General features: G+C 53.3%; 1 protein-coding gene across 7 annotated transcripts in view; it reads left to right on the top strand.

The window, feature by feature from the left end:
- USP2 (ubiquitin specific peptidase 2) overlaps window positions 1–18,416 on the top strand; it is a 57,970-nt gene that overhangs the window by 27,397 nt on the left and 12,157 nt on the right. For 5 of the 7 annotated variants that reach the window (XM_048827416.2, XM_075122151.1, XM_048827417.2 and 2 more), the window contains 3 exons: window positions 4,914–4,964; window positions 9,892–10,035; window positions 11,344–11,467. In XM_048827416.2, coding sequence (XP_048683373.1) covers window positions 4,914–4,964; window positions 9,892–10,035; window positions 11,344–11,467 — 319 coding nt within the window. The remainder of the gene's footprint in view (window positions 1–4,913; window positions 4,965–9,891; window positions 10,036–11,343; window positions 11,468–18,416) is intronic. The other 2 variants (XM_075122152.1, XM_048827419.2) reach the window with 1 other exon arrangement.

Consider the following 18,416-nt stretch of genomic DNA (forward strand, 5'->3'; position numbering starts at 1 on the left):
GCTACCTGAGGAGAGCAGCCAGGAGGCTGCATACTGGTGTCAGGCAATGTTGTGGCCTGTCTCCTGCAGCTGATTCAGGGGCGAGTTAGATGGGCTGCACCAATTTATCAGCATTCAGTTCTGAAGGAGCAAGAAGCACCTGTTGGTGCTTCCCTGCACAGTAGGCCTCTGGCAAGATCCCAGGTGGATCCTGCCCTGGGGCTTGTCCCCATTTATCGTGCTACTTAGCGGGTGTTGACCCAACTTCAGCTCACGCTCAGCAGTGGGAGAGAGGGGACAGCCAGCCAGTCCAATCCACCAGGGACAAAGGGAGGGGTGAGCCCAGACATGGGCATTCCTTGCTTCTCCAGCATCCCTGGGGCCTAATCGCGAGGGGCTCTTGGCTTTGCTGGGTGCTTCAGGGCCAGAGCAGGAGTTGCCCTGAAAGAGAGATGGTTAACGTGTCTAAAGAGGGTTGGAGCCAGGGTGAGGAGTGTCTGGGACTGGCAGGGCACTGCTGTGGGGAAGTTCACATCACTGGAGGCCCTCAGCTGGCAGCAATGGCACTGCTAGAGCCCTGGCGAGGTACCTCTGTGCTGAGGAGGATCCTGCTGTGCTCAGATCAGATTTGGGTCCACCGTCACCTGCTCAGGCGCCCTAGTTGTGAGCAGGGCAGGGCCTGAAGGGCAGCAGGCAGGGACTGCATAGGGGCAGCCTGCAAGGGTGACCTGGCCCCACTCCCCAAGGGGACTTGGCTTGTGACGCCTGTGCTGTCACTAAGCAGCATGTGTAATTGTAGCTGGGTTATTTTGGGCTGTTGCTGGGGCCTCCCACACACATGCCAGCCACTGCTATTTTGGAGCTGCTGGCACAGTGCTCTCACTGCTTGGGGGGGTAACGTCACTGACATTAAGCTTCACAGGGGGTGGGGGGTGAGAGTCTCTTCCTTAACCCCCTGGGTACCGCATGGTGCTGGTGTCTGGAGAGCTACAGAGTCATAGCCCAGCCTTCTGCCACCTCACACCCGTGGGCTCCCAGCTCTCCTCCTCCTGCCTGCAGGGGCAGGCCGGGCTAGCAGTGAGAGCACAGGGATGGGAGTCTGGGCTCCTGATTCTAGCCTCTGCCCTAGGAAGGAGTGGTATCTAGCACTTACGGTGCAGTATGGGGGATCAGGACGCCTGGGTTCTATCCCCAGTTCTGCAACTGACTCTAGTGCCTTGTCCAAGTCCTTTCCCTGCCATGTCTGTTTCATCTGTTTGATCCCATAGTTCTCTGCTCCCATGGGTTTGGCTCCTGGTCCCAGCACAGCCTGTTTCTCTGCCTGCCCCTGCTCGCTTGTTCTTTCTGGTAACATGGCCAGGATGCATGTCACTTTGAACTTGCCCAGCTGCTGGAGTCTGTCACTTGTCTCTGCAAGAGATGCCTTTCTGCTCTGGCTGTTCTAGCTGGGGGTGACAGGGTATTGTTGAAAGGGAGCTCATGCTACTGGAGGCCTACCAGTTGGAGCAAACTCACATGGCCCTTTCCTAGCTGATAGTCAGGGCACTGCCATGAGGAAGCTCACAGCACTGTCACTCTGGGCAGCGGGGAGAGTGGCAGAGTTGGCTGGGTTGCAGTTCAGCAAGTGTACTTTAGTCGGATAGTCCAAAGGTCTGGTTGCCTGACGCTCACCCAGCTGGAGCATTTCATGCTGAGTGGGGCTCTTCCGGCTGCCTGAACGGGGCACCCAGTTCAGGCTGGGTGGGTGAAAGTAGTGACAGGAAGCTGGTTTCACATTCTAATTCAGCATTACAGGCAATGGGCATCCTGCCCATGGCTGTCTGGGCACAGCTGCCCTCTGTTAGTGCCAGGTGCACTGCTTCTTGGCCACAAGGGGTTTGCCTCTTACATGATGTGTGGGGTCAGTCTGGGGGGAGGGGGGGTTATGGCTCAGCTCCAGTATGCAGGGTGCAGCAAGAGTTTCCCAGGAGTCCTAGCTTCCCATCCCCTCATCTGGCTACACTGCAGGGGCTGAGCAGGCTGGGACCCCCACCCCCTTGCTGTTACGTTCAGGGGCATACTTCCTATTGGGTCTTATAGGAAGACAGAGCTGTTAAATAAGAAAGGCAGTGATGGCACAGGCTGGTTGCTATTTAAGTTCCTCCCCTTGGGCTTCTTTGTGCCACTGTACTCACTGGTCCTTCAGCAACAGCCTGGTCAGGACCAAGGAATCCCACTTTAACTCTTGCTCCCTGCTGAAATGTGGGGGGGTTAACTCCCTGCTATAGTGTGGCCCCCCCTGGGTCCTGCTCAAGGTCACACCAGGAGTTTGATGCAGAGCTGGGAACCTGTGTCTCTAACCACTGGGCCATCCTTCTTCACTAGAAAGGGGATCTCTTTGGACAGCAGTATGTTCCAGCCACCCCCATCCTGGCCTCCAAGGATGCACTCAATTGGAAATCTAGGGGCCAGAGATCAGCTGTGTGGGGATTGCCTTTGCCTCTGCCATACAGAGTTCTGCTCCCAGGAGCTCTTGGTGCTAAGGGGGTGGGAGATGGCAGAGGAAAGGCTGCCTGGGACTTTGAGCCCAAGGCCCATCTGCAGCTGGGCCGGCTTTGTGCCTGGAGGAATCTCTGGACTGTGCCCTTGCAGCAAGGGTCTGAGGAATCCTGAATTAATGAGCTCCAGGGAGGAACCTTGACTTTCCCTGCCCCTCACCCAGGCAGCGCTAAGCTGGAGGCAGGGAAAGATGGGCCCTGCTGGGCAGCACTGTTCTTCTCACAGGCCCCTTCCCCTCCTGGTTCCCAAGGGCTGGGGAGAAAGTGGAAGGCTGAGTGCTCAGGGGAAGCTGCAGCTGAGCTCAGCTTGGCCATGCTCCTCTGAGCAGAGGAGTCAGGTCCCATTTAATCTGAGCCCCACCAAGCCCCCGCTTCCAGTTCTGACCCCTCTCCACCCCCATGCACATGCAGACTGCTGCCGCTACAGCTGGTGAATTGTGGTACTGGCAGGGCTTTTAAGGGGAGGGCAGATGCTCTACCTTTCATGGCTTACCCCTCTTATCCCACCGCAGGCTGGAATGTTTCTCCTGGGGGGTCTCTGCAGGACCATTGGGGCAGTTAACATCCTCAGTGTGTGTAACAACCACTCACCCATACTGTTAGCTGGGAATTAATGTAGGTCCAAATGCACAGGCCTCTGAGTTGAAGGAGTAACTCCATAAGGAGGTAACAGTAGTAGGCTTTTACCCTGTATGTTCACCAACCATTGGGGAGAAGGGGGAAGAGAAGGATAGAGACACTGCTCACTCAGCCAGGCTCCTCTACTCACATGGTCCCCTGGGGAGTTCTGGCACTTGGATCCCAATGACCACTAGGAGGCAGGGCCCAGGTCATTGTAACAATGCTGGTTCTGGTGGCACCCAACTGAGTGCCAATTCAGGACAAATTGCTTAAAGCAGGGCAGTTACAGCCCAAGGTTGGGGTTTTTCCACCTGTAAGGCAAGCCAAACCATCTAGACAGTGAGAACTTGTGGTTAGCCAGTGGGGTAAAACCAGTCACACAAGCAATTCCCTTAGACACTCCAGTTTCCCAGTATCACCACCAGTGCCACTTGTTATGGGGACAGATGGTTATGAAAACCAATAACCCAGTAAGAGAAAAAAGCTTCTCTAGGTCCTAAAGGACCAAGCCCCAGACCCAGGTCAATATACAAATCAGATCTTACCCACAAATCACGTTGTTGCCAATCCATTAGAATCTAAAGGTTTATTCATAGAAGGGAAAAGCTATAGACAAGAGCTAGAATTGGTTAAATGAAATCAATGACATACAGTCATGGCAAAGTTCTTGGTTCAGGCTTTTAACAATGATGGAATAAGCTGCAGGTTTAAATCAAGGCTCTGGAGAACATCCACAGCTGGGATGGGTCATCAGTCCTTTGTTTAGAGGTTCTGTTTGTAGCCAAGTCCCTCCAGAGGTAGGAAGCTGGATTGAAGACCAGATGGAGGAGCTGCAGCAGCTTTTTATAGTCTTTTGCCATGTGGTCTTTGTCCCAAAGACAAGCTGTCCATCCCATGGCCTGGAAAAACCTCAGTTGTGTCCATAGGCAGGTCCCTGCATACCTTGCTGAGTCGCAAGGCGTGTCTGCCTCCTCTCAATGGGTCAGTTGTACAGCTGATGGTCCTTAATGGGCCATCAAGCAGGCTAGGCAGAGCTGACACCAACTTGTCTGGGGTGTCACCCAGAAGCATAGCATAAGTTTGAAATACAGACAGTATAGAGCCAATACTTAAGTCTTTAAATACAAAAGATGATACATGCACACATAGCATAATCATAACCAGCAAACCATAACCTTGTCTTAGACACCTCCTTTTATCCCCTTTATACAAGATTTGGGGCCACTACAGGGCCTTGGTTGCAACAATGTTCTATACGGTCCCAGTTCAAGTCAACATCACAGTCATGCTGCCATAAGGGCTAAAGTCCCACCTCGAGGGTGGAAGTGTGGGTGCCAAGGATGCTCCCCAGACTCAGCAAAAGGTGCTCTTTGAAGTATTATTTTAAATGGGAGGTGTACCCTGAGCAAAGAACAAGAAGTCAGGATTCCTGGTTTCCTTCCCAGTTCTACCTGGCCATGTGGCCTTCGTCAGGTGTCTACCCTGCCTGGTGCCTCAGTTTCCCCATCTGTAACATGTACATAGTGACACTGGCCTGTGCCTGGGGAGGCTGGGGATATGCAGGAGTCTGAGCATCTGGAGAAGGCTTCCTGTTGGTTTACTCCTAGCCTAGATCTTCACATGGATGCTCAGATGGGCAGAAAGGGTTACAGAGGGTATGGCCCCCCAGCTGTCTGGTCACTGCTCCCCACTGTGTCTGCCAGGGGTTTTAGAGTGACTGCCTGAGAGCTGCCCAAGCCCTGTCATTGATCTGCCCCCGGTGCTCTCTCTTTTCAGAACTCCAAGACAGTGCAGGGTCTGACTGGCCTCCGTAACCTTGGAAACACGGTGAGTCCCTTCCCCGCATCTCTGCTGGGCTCCCCCCCAGGGTAGTGGTCCCCTCGCACCATGCCCCATCCCCACATGCTCACAGGGGTCACCCTGGAGACATGGTCCCTGATGTGACTGCTGCACCACTAGGGAGCCCTGAATGCTGGACTGGTTTGTCAGGCTCCTGCACCCAGTCATCACCCACCCACGCCAAGCTGCTGCTGCCCTTCCCTGACCTGTATTACCCAAGGGGCTGGCACCCAGCCCCACCCCACCACCCTGACTCATGCACCCAATCCACAGAGGGCCTTCTCAGTTTCTGCTTAGGAAAGACTGTGCTAATGCTAGGAACTCCCTTCCTGGTTCTGCCAGCGGTCCCCCAGCCTGCTCCACCCACCACACAGCTCTTCTGTAACCACTTCCGGCAGCGGCCTCACTGAGCGGATCCCCCAGTGCTGAGCCTGCCCCTCACTTCCACACCACAGAAAGAGGAACCCAGAGTGACAGCAGACAGTCCCCCACCCACGAGCTGAGAGTCTGGGAATACCCAGTACCTACCCACAGGGGCAGAGATCCCAGGGATCCCTAGCACCCACCCCAATGGACTGACAGCCCCAGGATGCCCTGCACCCATCCCAAGGGGCTGAGCACCCCGTGCCTGCTTTCAGTGCTTTGCCTTCTCACTGCTGGGGAGGCATTAACCCAGGGGAAAGGGCCTGTTTGGAAACTTCCTTCCCCTGTGGCTCATCAGTGGGTGCTAGGCGCTGCATCATTTGATCTGGGCCTGTAGTAAAGCCACCCCATGCTGATTGCCCAGCTGTGGTGCTGGGTGTGCCTGGCTCTCAGCCCTGTTTAATTGGCTTTAGAGATGGTAAAAGGGCCCTGCCCCATCCCCAGCATTCGGTCATATTTTTCTTACAGAGAGAGCTTGCTCAGCACTCACCATGTACAGATGAGTACCCTCACTTCCCACATCCCACTCCGGAGTCGGGCCAGGTATCTGTCACTTGTCCATCTGATGCTCTGCAGTACCAGGGCAGCAGGGCCCTCTGCTGAGGCTGCCCACAGGTGCAGGAAGGTGTTGGCATGTGGACACCCATTCACATGGAACTTGCCCCACCAATCCCAGAGCACCCAGCCACTATCAGATGGGAGCAGCTTTCTGCCCCTGCTGCCTCAGTGTGGCTTGGAGCCAGCTGCTGCGTGGTGCTGAGATGCCACGAGAATAGAAATCTTAGACATGTAGATACCTATCAAAGTCCCTTCCAGTTCTAGTCCATTCCCCTGTGCTGAGGCAGGACTCAGTATTATCATCCCTCACAGGTGTATGTCTAACCTGCTCTTCAAAGCCTCCAATGATGGAGATTCCACAACCTCCCTAGGTAATTTGTTCCAGTCTTAACTACCCTGTCAGAATGCTTTTTCTAATGTCTAACCTAAATCTCCCTTGCTGCAATTTGAGCCCATTGCTTCTTCTCTGTACCCACTAAAGACAGGACAAGAAGTCACCCTCCTCTTTATAAGAGTCTTATATACTTCTCTCTCCCCCTCAGTCTTCTCTTTGAGAAGAAGACCTCAATCCCCCCCAATCTTTCCTGTTAAGTCAACTTTTCTGGACATTTAAGCATTTTTGTTGGAGGAAGTCCAGAGGAGAGCAATTTGTCTGCATCTTTCCTGAAATATGGTACCTAGACCTGGACACAGTGCTCCAGTTGAGGCCTTAACAGTGCTGAGTAGAGCAGAAGATTTCCCCATGTCTGGCTTCTAACTCTCCTACTAATACATCCCAGAATGATGTTTGCTTGTTTTTGCAATAGTGTTACACTGTTTGCTCATATTTAGTTTGTGATCCACAGTAATCCCTTTTCTGCAATACTCCTTCCCAGGAGGTCATTTGTATTTGTGCAATTGAGTATTCCTTCCTAAGTGGAGTATTTTGCATTTGTCCTTATTGAATTTCATCCTATTTCAGACCATTTCTCCAGATCATTTTGAATTTGAATCCTGTCCTCCAAAGGGCTTGCAGCTCCTCCCAGCTTGGTATCAACTGGGAACTTTATAAGTGTACTCTCTATGCCATTTTCCAAATCATTTATGAAGATCTTGATTAGAACTGGACCCTGCACTGATCCCCTGCAGGACCCTGCTCAGTATACCCTTCTAGCTTGACTGTGAACCATTGCTAACTTGTCTCCTCATGTGTTGTGCACCAACCTTCTAGCAGGTTCATCTGAGCTATATTTCCCTAGTTTGCTTGGGAGAAGCTCATGTGAGACTGTATCAAAAGCCTTACTGAAGTCAAGTTTTATCACACCTCCTGTTTCCCCGCATCCACAAGGCTTGTTACCCTGTCAAAGAAGGATAGTAGTTGGTTTGACATTTGTTCTTGACAAATCTATGTTGGCCATTACCTTTTCTAGATATGTACACATTGATTGATTTGCTCCATCATCTTTATAAGTACTAAATTTAAGACAAGTGGTCTATAATTCCCTGAGTTGTCCTCCCCCCATTTTTTAGATAGGTACTACATTTGTTTTTCCAATCTTCTGGCATGTCTCCTGTCCTCCATGAGATCTCAAAGATAATTGCTAATTGCTCAGAGATCCCTTCAGCCAGTTCCTTAAGTATTCTAGAATGTATTTCATTAGGACTGCCTACCTGCAAAAAACCAGTCTAATTTGTTTAAATAATTCCTAACTAGAGTCTTACCCTATTTTAGCCTCAGAGCCTACTCCATGTACACTGATGTTCACTATGTTAGTTGGCCAATCTCTGCTCACTGTTGTGATGAAAACTGAAACAAAAAGGGCATTTAACACTTCAGCCACTGCTGCGTTTACTGTTATTGCCTTTCCCTCCTCACCGAGTAATGGGCCTACCCTTTCCTTGGTCTTCCCACTGCTTTACAAGCAAGAGGTTTCAACCTTTTTTCAATTGCAGACCCCTAAAATTTTTGAGTTGAGGTGCAGACCCCTTTGGAAATCTTAGGGGGTCTAAAATTACTGTTTTAATCAATTTGTAAAATGTTTTGTTAATAGGTCTTTAAAAAACTGCCAACTCTGCTAAACTCTCCCCTTAGACTTGCTTCCCATGGGATCTTACCTACCAATTCTCCAAGTTTGCTAAAGTCTACCTTCTTGAAGTCAATTGTCTTTATTCTGCTGTTTTTTCCCTCCTACCATTCCTTAGGACAGGGGTAGGCAAACTATGGCCTGTGGATCGGATCCGGCCCCTCAGGGCTTTGGATCCAGCTCACGGGATGGCCACCCCATGGCACTGCAGACCCTGCGCTGCTCCCAGAAGCAGTCGGCGCCACATCCCGGGGTGGGGGGGAGAGAGAAGAGAGCTCTGTGCACTGCCCTTGCCTGTGGGTACCTCCCCTGAAGCTCCCATTGGCCGCAGTTTCCCATTCCTGGCCAATGGGAGCTTCAGGGGAGGTACCCACAGGCAAGGGCAGTGAGCTCAGCCCTCTGCCCTGCCCCCTCCCCCACAGGGACATGGGGCCAGCTGCTTCCTGGAGTGGCATGGGGTCAGGACCAGGGCAGGCAGGAACCCTGCCTTAGCCTTGCTGTGTTCCCAGAGCTGCTCCAGGTAAGCAGTGCTGAGCCAGAACCCGAAGCCCTCCTGCACCCCAACCCCCTGCCCTGAGCCCCATCCCACACCCCTGCCTGCACCACTGCCTTGAGCCCCCTCCTGCACCCCACCCCCTTCCCTGAGTCCCTTTGTACACCCTGCACCCCTCCTCTGCCCCAATCGCTTGCCCTGAGCCCCTTCCTGCACACCCTCCCACACCCCAACCCCAGCCCTACATTCATGGCCCTGCAAGCAATTTCCCAACCCAGATGTGGCCCTTGGGCCAAAGAGTTTGCCCACCCCGCCTTAGAATCATGAACTCTTATCATTTCATGATCACTTTCACCCAAGTTGCCTTCCACTTTTGATTTTGTCTAATAGGGAGGAGCCAGCTTTCTGCAATAAAACATTAACGCCAATGCATTCCAAGAACTTGTTGCATAATCTGTGCCCTGCTGTTTCATTTTCCCCAGCAGGCGTCTGGGTAGTTGAAGTCCCCCATCACCGCCAGCTCCTGTGCTTTGGATGATTGTTAGTTTCTTTTAACAAGGCCTCATGCACCTATTCTTTCTGGTTAGGAGGTCAAGAATAGACTCCTGCCATGACATCACCCTTGGTTTTTACCCTTTTTGTCCTTACCCAGGTCTGCCTCCCACTTCTATCTCAACCTCAGAGAAATCTAGATATCTTTGATATACAAGGCAACACCACCTCCTTTTTTCCCTGCCCATCCTTCCTTAACAAGCTGTACCCTTCTCTACCAATATTCCACTCATGAATTTTCCCACACTAGTTCATGATGCCTATTTGGTCATAATTGTGATAATTCATTATTATTTCTAGTTCTTCCTGTTTAATCACCATAAATCTTTCTTTATCATAGAGACCGCTAAGAGGTTCATTATATTTCCCCTCTTGTCCTTTGTCCCTGCTGTGATTGCCCATGTTCTGCCCAAATTCTGACCCTTCACCCTGGTCTCTAGGTTTTGGACTTGCCTGTAGGCTTTTGTCTCCTGCCCCCCCCCCCCTCAAGCCTAGTTTAAAGCCCACCTCATTAGGTTAGCCGGTCTGTATCCAAAGATACTGGGCCCCATCTCTACTCAGCAGTCTCTCTCAGACCAGCATTGTAACAGGTCAAGCACTCACCAGTACAGTGCCTACTGCTGGTTACCTTGGGAATTAGCTCTTTCAACCCTGGAGCACCTCCTGCTGGCCAGTGTCCCTCCTGCCTTCAGCCCCTGTCCCTTGGGGTGCTGCCCACAGCAATGCCCCCACTCTCTGGGTCTCCCTTCCCAGGGGAACCCCAATCCCCTATACCCACCTTGTCTCAGTGTCCACTGCCAGTCCTCATCTAGCCCCCTCTCAACAGGGGCAAAGTGCAGTCTGTGATGGCCACTCATCATTGGCAAGGGTGTTGGATCTGCTGCCTTTCCCTGCAGTCCCAGTACCTTCCTGTCCGGCCTTAGCCTGGGAGGGCACCAGGCCTGCGCAACCCAGCACTGCTCTGTCCAAGGTACTCTTTGCTCTTCCAGCCAGGTCCACCTCTCTCTAAAGTTAGAGAGAGACTGACTGCCCCCTCGCCCTGCAGCTCTTTTATAGGGCCCAGCCTGGCCCTGATTGGCTGCCTCACAGCCTTTTCTGATTGAGTCTCAGCCATCCCTAAGGGCTGGCTTTTAACCCCTTCTAAACCGGAGCCGGGTGGCTTCCCGGCTACCAGAATCCCACTGCTGAGGAAGCGGAAGCCTTCCTGGCAGCACGATGACTGTGCAGCTGTGCGTTCACCTCCAGGACATGCCTGTCTCTGCCCGGGCCCCTACCCTTGACTGGAAGGATTGACGAGAACACCGCCTGCACCCCCAACTCCTTCACCCTCACTGCCAGAGCCCCTGTGCTCACTGCCGATCTGCTCAGAGTCATGGCTTCTCCTCCTCCACCTTTGGGGGAGATTCCTCAACCCTCGTTACCAGGGCAGCGTACTGGTTTTTGCTCTCTATGGACAGTGGGATGGGAGCAGGGGTGGAGCACTGCCAGAACTAGCCAGCAGCCAGCCTCCCCTCTGTTCAAGAGCCATTTCCTCCCCCCCAGTGGCACTATTGTAGTCCTCTGCAGCTGGATTGCTTCCTCTGCCTTGGGGGTCTCCCTGTGCATGTTTTCAATGAATTCTTCCTGTTTCATGGATGGGCCTCAGCCTAGCCACCTCCTCCAGTAGCTCTCCCACCTGCTTCCTCAGAGATTTTACCAAGGGACACCTCTCACACAGGATGGTCCCCCCCGCGCCTCCCCCGGCTTTCTATGACTGGGAAATGCAGGCCACAGTCCCTGCAAATCCACACCAGGACCTAAGTAGAAGCATCCTTGGTTGTGTTCTTTGTCTGGATGCAGGTGAGCGGGAGGAGCCAGAAGTAGTGTCGGTATTAGCCACGTGGCCTTTCTAGACCATGCTGATTTTATTCTTTCTCCCTCCAACAAACTCCCTCACATCTCCCCGGTTTGCACGGCACAGACTGCCTGGGTTCTCAGCCTGGGGGCTGCAGACGGGTCCAGCGAAGTTACAAGATCAAAGAGGGGGGATCCCCAGACATTTCTGTTCTAATGAGCAGTCTCCCCCATCTGAAGAAGGCTAAAAGCCCCTGCTCTAGAGACATAGATCAGATGAGATGATCCATCTCTCCAGTGCCCTCCAGTGATGTGGCCTGAAACACCAGGTTGAGGTGGGCTTTCCCAGCCCCCTGGTACTGGTGCCCCTTTTCCAGGGATCTCCCCCACAGCTGGGATTGTCCTGTCTCCTGTTGCCATAGTTTCTCTTCTGCCTCCCCTGCAGTGTTTCATGAACTCGATCCTGCAGTGTCTGAGCAACACGAAGGAGCTCCGGGACTACTGCTTGCAGAACCAGTACGTGCGGGACCTCAACAGCAACAGCCGCATGCACACCGCGCTGATGGCAGGTAAGGGGAGCCAGCTGCCCACAGCCAGGGCTGGGAGATACCAGTGCTCCACCTGGCCCGTCCCTTTGGCAGACTGGGGGCTGAGCCGGTGCCTACAGCTTGGCCTTTTAGTGCAGCTCCCCTCCGGCGAGTGACCCTGTCTGAACGGGGCTCCCGGCCTCTTGGTCCTCTGGCTCTGTGTCACATGGGCACAAGAAGATTTTCCTGCAAAACTCTCCCTCGGATGCGAGAGTCATGCTGGCTTTTTTCTTCTCACATCCCCTGCCAGCTTTTGCCCTCGGTGACCCCTTTGCCACACCATCACTAGTCTACCTGCCCGGACCCATTTGGGGCACTAAGGGATAAACCCATCAACAAGAAGAAAATTGTTCCTACCACATGTGAGTCACATAGCTGGTGGTCATCAGCAGGATGCTTGCAGATGCTGGAAGTGGTGTCGTTTTTCTGTATCACATGATGTTTAAAGGTACCAAGGCATCCAATACGGAAAAATCACCAAAACAGCCATAACGCGAAGAAACAGTCTAATTTTGCCCAAAATTGTCAGAAAACTTCTATGCGCTCAAAATAGCACTGTTTTGGAAAGTCTGGGACATATATAGCCCCAGGTGATATATTGTATGCATTTCCCTGTGCTTGTTTGCCTGCGGTTAAAGCAAAAGTCTGTAGTCACAGGACAGCATGAGTTTGTTTGTACCGTGTAATACATCAAAATATTTGTCATTATTTATAGAATGGATTGATTGGGGAAATGTTTTTCTGTCTGCTATTTTTATAAGCTACACAGATAACAACACCTTGACCCCCTAAATATAAAACATATATTTTGATGTTGTCTGCTCAACCGGAGACATATGTCTAAAGCACACAGATGCAACTATTGTTATCTTCTTACTGTCACTGAATACAATGACAATCCATGTGAACGCCTTAGAAACAGTAAGGACACTTTGCAGAAGGGCTGTGGAATGTCTTGTATGAATATATCCTGTGAATAACAAAGTATAGCCATGTGCTCTCAGTGTAACCTCTACATCTAACGAGGGGCTATTGAAGGTCGAATGCAGCACCCCTTCGAGCTATATTTACTCACAAACATAGTCTCAGTAGTATGCAGACAGTTGAAACATTTCTGCTCGCCCCGAGGGTCTCTGCTGAGTTTGATACTCTGCTGCTGCACTCGTCCCTGTCACAGCTGCGTGCATGGGAGCACAGCAAATCTTCCCTGCGGCAGTCGCATCTCCTCGTCGCACGGGCATTCTCACCGCCCCGCTGCGCAAAGGGCAGGGCGGCTTCCAGAGCAGGCAGCAGCACCACAATGGCAGGGACGAGACGACCCGTGCTGTCTGTCACCCGTCCGAGGGTAACAGGGGGGACTTGAAGGTACCGAACTTGTTGCATGATTCCATGTGAGCTGATAATTTGCACTTTTCAGGTGCTGCCTGAAGGAGGCCACTGATGGGAGCAGTTTCTCACTTGTTTTGTTCTTCTTAGCAAACAACCCGTAGCCCACGATCTCCAGAGCTCCTTCTTTGTACCACATTACAGTGAAGATACCAATACGACACAGGCTGCCTCCGCTGCAAAACCTTACATGACATAAATCTCAGTTGAAAGGCCAAAGTGCCTGATGAAGAGGTAGTGGCAAATGGGGGCTCCCTCAGGCTTTCCTGTTGCAGGGGGGCCGCTTTCAGTACATATTACATGAGAACTGGGAAAACAGCTCCCTGGGTAGTCCTGTGGTCGGGCTCCATGCCCCAGAAGCAGTGAGCCGCTGGTTCAAGCCCCCTTTCTGTTTGTTGAGATCAAGACTTGGGAACTTAATCTCTTGCCCCGCCAGTGTTCCACTTTCACTATATATTAACCGGGGCAAAGGCAGTGCTCTAAGCCCTCTATGGTACGGGGGTTAAGGTGCTCACCTGGCGTGTGCGTGCTCCCGGTTCAACTCCCCTGGGTGTCGCTTGAGACGGCAGGGGGTGCCTCAATCTCTTACCGCTCCAGCCTTCCACTTTAACTATATATTAACCGGGGCAAAGAGAAGTCTCCAAGCCCTCTATGGTATGGGGGTTAGGGTGCTTGCGTGGATTGTGGGTGACCCTGGTTCAACTCCCCTGGGTGTCGCTTGAGACGGCATGGGGAGCCTCAATTTCTTACCGCTCCAGCCTTCCACTTTAACTATATATTAACCGGGGCAAAGAGAAGTCTCCAAGCCCTCTATGGTACGGGGGTTAGGGCGCTCGCTTGGATTGCGGGTGACCCTGGTTCAACTCCCCTGGGTGTCGCTTGAGACGGCACGGGGAGCCTCAATTTCTTACTGCTCCAGCCTTCCACTTTAACTATATATTAACCGGGGCGAGCTAAGCTCTCAAGTCCCTCTATGGTACGGGGGTTAGGGCGCGCGCTTGGATTGCGGGCGACCCTGGTTCGCATCCCCGCTCGGCGGGACAGGAGGGCCTCTGGCGGGTGACAGGAGGCCCCTCCTAGCTGAGCAAGAGGCCCGGCACAGGGCCTCTTGCTTTTTTAATTAAAGAGGCAATGCTGCGCTACAGTAAAACCCCCCTCTCACTCTTGTCCACCCTGGTCAGGATACACACCCAGGTTGTGGCAGACCCCAGGGCACTCCCCTGCTCTTTTGAGGGGTGTGAACTGGGGGCCGCCACCTCCTGGGGAGAGTCGCTGGCGAGCGATCCCTGTCCGAATCCCCTCTCCGTCCCAAGAAGACAACGGCCTCTTGAGAAAGAGAGGGGCTTCGGACAAGGATGGCCCACCCAAAGGACGGTCGCCTAGGAGGCAGGAAATCCCTGTGCAAATCCCTGCTGAACGGGCAGCTGGGGGATTTGAACCAGGATCTCCCACAACCCAGGCGAGTATCCTAACCACTGGACTAGAGAGTGAGGGTAGCTGTGAGGCCGGCCCAGAGCCCATTTAACTAAAGTGGAACAGCTTCAACGGGCAAGAAGGAGGCGGGCAACCCCCTCGCTAATAGAGAAAGATCCAGAGGAGATTCGAACCCACATCTCACGCACCCCAGGCGCACACTGCGACCATCAGCCTACCGAGGGAGTTGTGGTAAAGAGAGGCCCAAATTCCATTTAATTCAAGCGGAACAGCTTTGAAAGGCAAGAAAGGAGGTACCCCCAGAAAGACAGCCACCCACACACACACCAAGGGGGATTTGAACTCACATCTTCCCCACCCAAAGCACACTGTCTAACCATCAGCCTACAGAAGGAACTGGGTCAGCCTGTGGCCCAAATACCATTTAATTAAAGTGGAACAGCTTCCACAGGCAAGAGAGAAGCAGCCCCCCTCCGGCAGTACCCAAAGACCGACCAGGCCTGTGTTAAACGCTCATCTCAAGCTCTTTTCAGCATCAGCAGATCTGGGGAATTGAACCCACAGCACCCACATGGAGCCCAACCACTGGACCACGGAAGGAGCGGTGCCGGGTGCTTTGCCTGAACAATAGTTAATTAACGTGGAACACCTTCTTCGGGCCAAAAAGCAAGGGACGCCGCAGATTCAATCCAGGACCACCAGCCATCTCATCAGTTTTCGCAACACACAAAGGGAGGATTTGAACCCACAGCGCCCACAAGCCAGACCAGTAGCGTAACCACTGGACTACACAGGAAGCTGCTGAACTGGCTGGCCCAAATAATATTTCATTAAAGTTGAACAGTTTCACGGGCAAGAGGAAGGGATCACGAGACCCCCATCACTAGATTTACGGAACCACAGAACACAGACAGCCTGTAGGGCAGCGCTCGTCAAACCCCCCCACAACCTTCCCAGCAGGATGAAGGGGGATTTGAACGAGCCAGCCTCCTACCCCCTCTCTGAAGTCTAACCACGGAATCAGAGAGGGAGCCGCAGCCTTTAACTGGGCTCAGGGCCCTTCAATTAAAGTGTAACAGCTTCAAGTGAGGGTGCTCCCGTCGCTGTAGCCCAGGACCCAATGATTAGGGCCCTCACCCGGGCGGTAGGTGAGCCCTTTGCAAATCCCTTGTGCTCATCAGGCAGCGGGGAGAGTTAAGAACGTGAATGGCCATAATGCAACAGACCCATGGCCCAGCTAGCCCACTGTCCTGCTTTCCGACAGCGGCCAATGCCGGCTGCATCAAAGGCAGTGAACAGAAGAGGGCAACTCTCAAGCGATCCGTCCCGTCGGGCCCCCCTCCCAGCAGCTGGCCGTCAGCGGGCGAAGGACGCCCGGACCACGGGGCTGTGTCCCTGACCGTCTTGGCTAATAGCCACGGATGGACCCATTTGCCACAAACTTTCTCAGTCTTTCTTTTCGAACCCACTTACAGTTTTGGCCCACCCCACCTCCACCGGCAACCACTTCCACAGGCTGAGCATGTGTTGCGGGGCCAAGTACTGCCTTTGGTTTGGGTTAAAGCTGCTGCCTGCTCATTTCAGTGGGTGACCCCGGTTCTTGCATTGCGTGAAGGGGTAAATAACACGTCCCGATTCCCCTTCTCCACCCCAGTCGTGACTGGCTAGCCCTCTGTCAGATCCAACCTGAACCGTCTCTTTGCCCAGCTGAACCTGAAGCACGCTCCCCCCCACCAGCCTCCCTCACAGGCGAGGCCCCAAACCACTAGGTTAAAAGTTACACAAGGGGTCCTCTGCCTCTGTCTCCTGGGCTGTTTTGTGGGGCGTTCGGCTGGTCCCTAACCAGCTCACGCTAAATGGTCCCTAACCAGCTCACGCTAAGTCACCTGAGGGGTTCCTGGCCGTGGCTGGCAAGCAGAGGGCTGTACCTGGGAGGAGAAGACGCTGGGTTGATTTCCTTCTCCCCACCTGATGGGCGCCGGGGAGTTGAAGAGGGCTCTGCAGTCTCTGAAGCGTGAGCTCCAATACTGAAGTAAAGGATGGCCTGAGGAGACTTCCTCGTTGTAGCTTGTCGGGGCTGTGCCACTTCCATGAAGTGGTAAGGGGCCAGCCTTGCAACATGAATCCCTCTGTAGTCCAGTGGTTTGGGTACTTACCCAGTGTGTGGGTGATGCTGGTTCAACTCCTCCCCCAGCTTGCTGAGGAAGGACTTAAACAAACAGCCATCTCCCTGTTCTCAAGCGAGTATCCAGCTTCTGGACTAAGAGGGATTCTCCTGGGGCGCTTGGGCCCCTGTCCCCCTTTTTTTCCTGCTGAAGCTGTTCCACTTACATGACATATTTATGGGGCCACCAGCTCACCTAGCAGCCCGCTGTAGTCTGATGGGTGTGGTGTGTGCCCAGCAAGTGGGAGGCTGTGGGTTCAAAGCCCCTTTCTTCTTGCTGAGAAGGGATCTGAACTCCCTCTCAAGCGAATCGCCTAAGTGCTAGGCTCGGAGGTTTTCCCCTGTGGGGGCTCTCTCGGTCTTTTCTGTTGCAGGAGGGCTACATTCGGTTACATTATTCACTGGGGCAAAAGCAGAGCCATCAGAGTTGGGTGGTCCAGTGGTTGGACTCTGTGACTTGCACGTGGGAGGTTGGTGGTTCTCATCCCCCTTTTTCTTCTTCTTCTTAAAGAGAAGGGAGTTGAGCATTTGCCTCTCAACCAAATGGCCTAAGTGTCTGCCTAGGAAGTAGTGGGATGTGGGCTCTCCCTCAGGCTTTTCTGTTGCAGGTTGGCCGCTTTCAGTGCATATTACATGAGAATTGGGAAAGCAGCTCCCTATGACTCCCTGAATAGTCCTGGGGTTGCGCTGCGTGCCCTGGAAGTAGTAAGCCGCTGGTTCAAGCCCCCTCTTTGTTTGTTGAGATCAAGGCTTGGGAGCTTAATCTCTTGCCCCGCCAGTGTTCCACTTTAACTATATATTAACCGGGGCAAAGGCAGTGCTCCAAGCCCTCTATGGTACAGGGGTTAAGGTGCTCACCTGCTGTGTGTGTGCTTCCGGTTCAACTCCCTGGGCGTCGCTTGAGACGGGAGCCTCAATTTCTTACCGCTCCAGCCTTCCACTTTAACTATATATTAACCGGGGCAAAGAGAAGTCTCCAAGCCCTCTATGGTATGGGGGTTAGGGTGCTTGCGTGGATTGTGGGTGACCCTGGTTCAACTCCCCTGGGTGTCGCTTGAGACGGCATGGGGAGCCTCAATTTCTTACCGCTCCAGCCTTCCACTTTAACTATATATTAACCGGGGCAAAGAGAAGTCTCCAAGCCCTCTATGGTACGGGGGTTAGGGCGCTCGCTTGGATTGCGGGTGACCCTGGTTCAACTCCCCTGGGTGTCGCTTGAGACGGCACGGGGAGCCTCAATTTCTTACTGCTCCAGCCTTCCACTTTAACTATATATTAACCGGGGCGAGCTAAGCTCTCAAGTCCCTCTATGGTACGGGGGTTAGGGCGCGCGCTTGGATTGCGGGCGACCCTGGTTCGCATCCCCGCTCGGCGGGACAGGAGGGCCTCTGGCGGGTGACAGGAGGCCCCTCCTAGCTGAGCAAGAGGCCCGGCACAGGGCCTCTTGCTTTTTTAATTAAAGAGGCAATGCTGCGCTACAGTAAAACCCCCCTCTCACTCTTGTCCACCCTGGTCAGGATACACACCCAGGTTGTGGCAGACCCCAGGGCACTCCCCTGCTCTTTTGAGGGGTGTGAACTGGGGGCCGCCACCTCCTGGGGAGAGTCGCTGGCGAGCGATCCCTGTCCGAATCCCCTCTCCGTCCCAAGAAGACAACGGCCTCTTGAGAAAGAGAGGGGCTTCGGACAAGGATGGCCCACCCAAAGGACGGTCGCCTAGGAGGCAGGAAATCCCTGTGCAAATCCCTGCTGAACGGGCAGCTGGGGGATTTGAACCAGGATCTCCCACAACCCAGGCGAGTATCCTAACCACTGGACTAGAGAGTGAGGGTAGCTGTGAGGCTGGCCCAGAGCCCATTTAACTAAAGTGGAACAGCTTCAATGGGCAAGAAGAAGGAGGCAGGCAACCCCCTCGCTAATAGAGAAAGGTCCAGGGACACACACCAGG

The sequence above is a fragment of the Caretta caretta genome, chromosome 22 (genome assembly GCF_965140235.1).
Source record: "Caretta caretta isolate rCarCar2 chromosome 22, rCarCar1.hap1, whole genome shotgun sequence".
Lineage (NCBI taxonomy): Eukaryota > Metazoa > Chordata > Testudines > Cheloniidae > Caretta > Caretta caretta.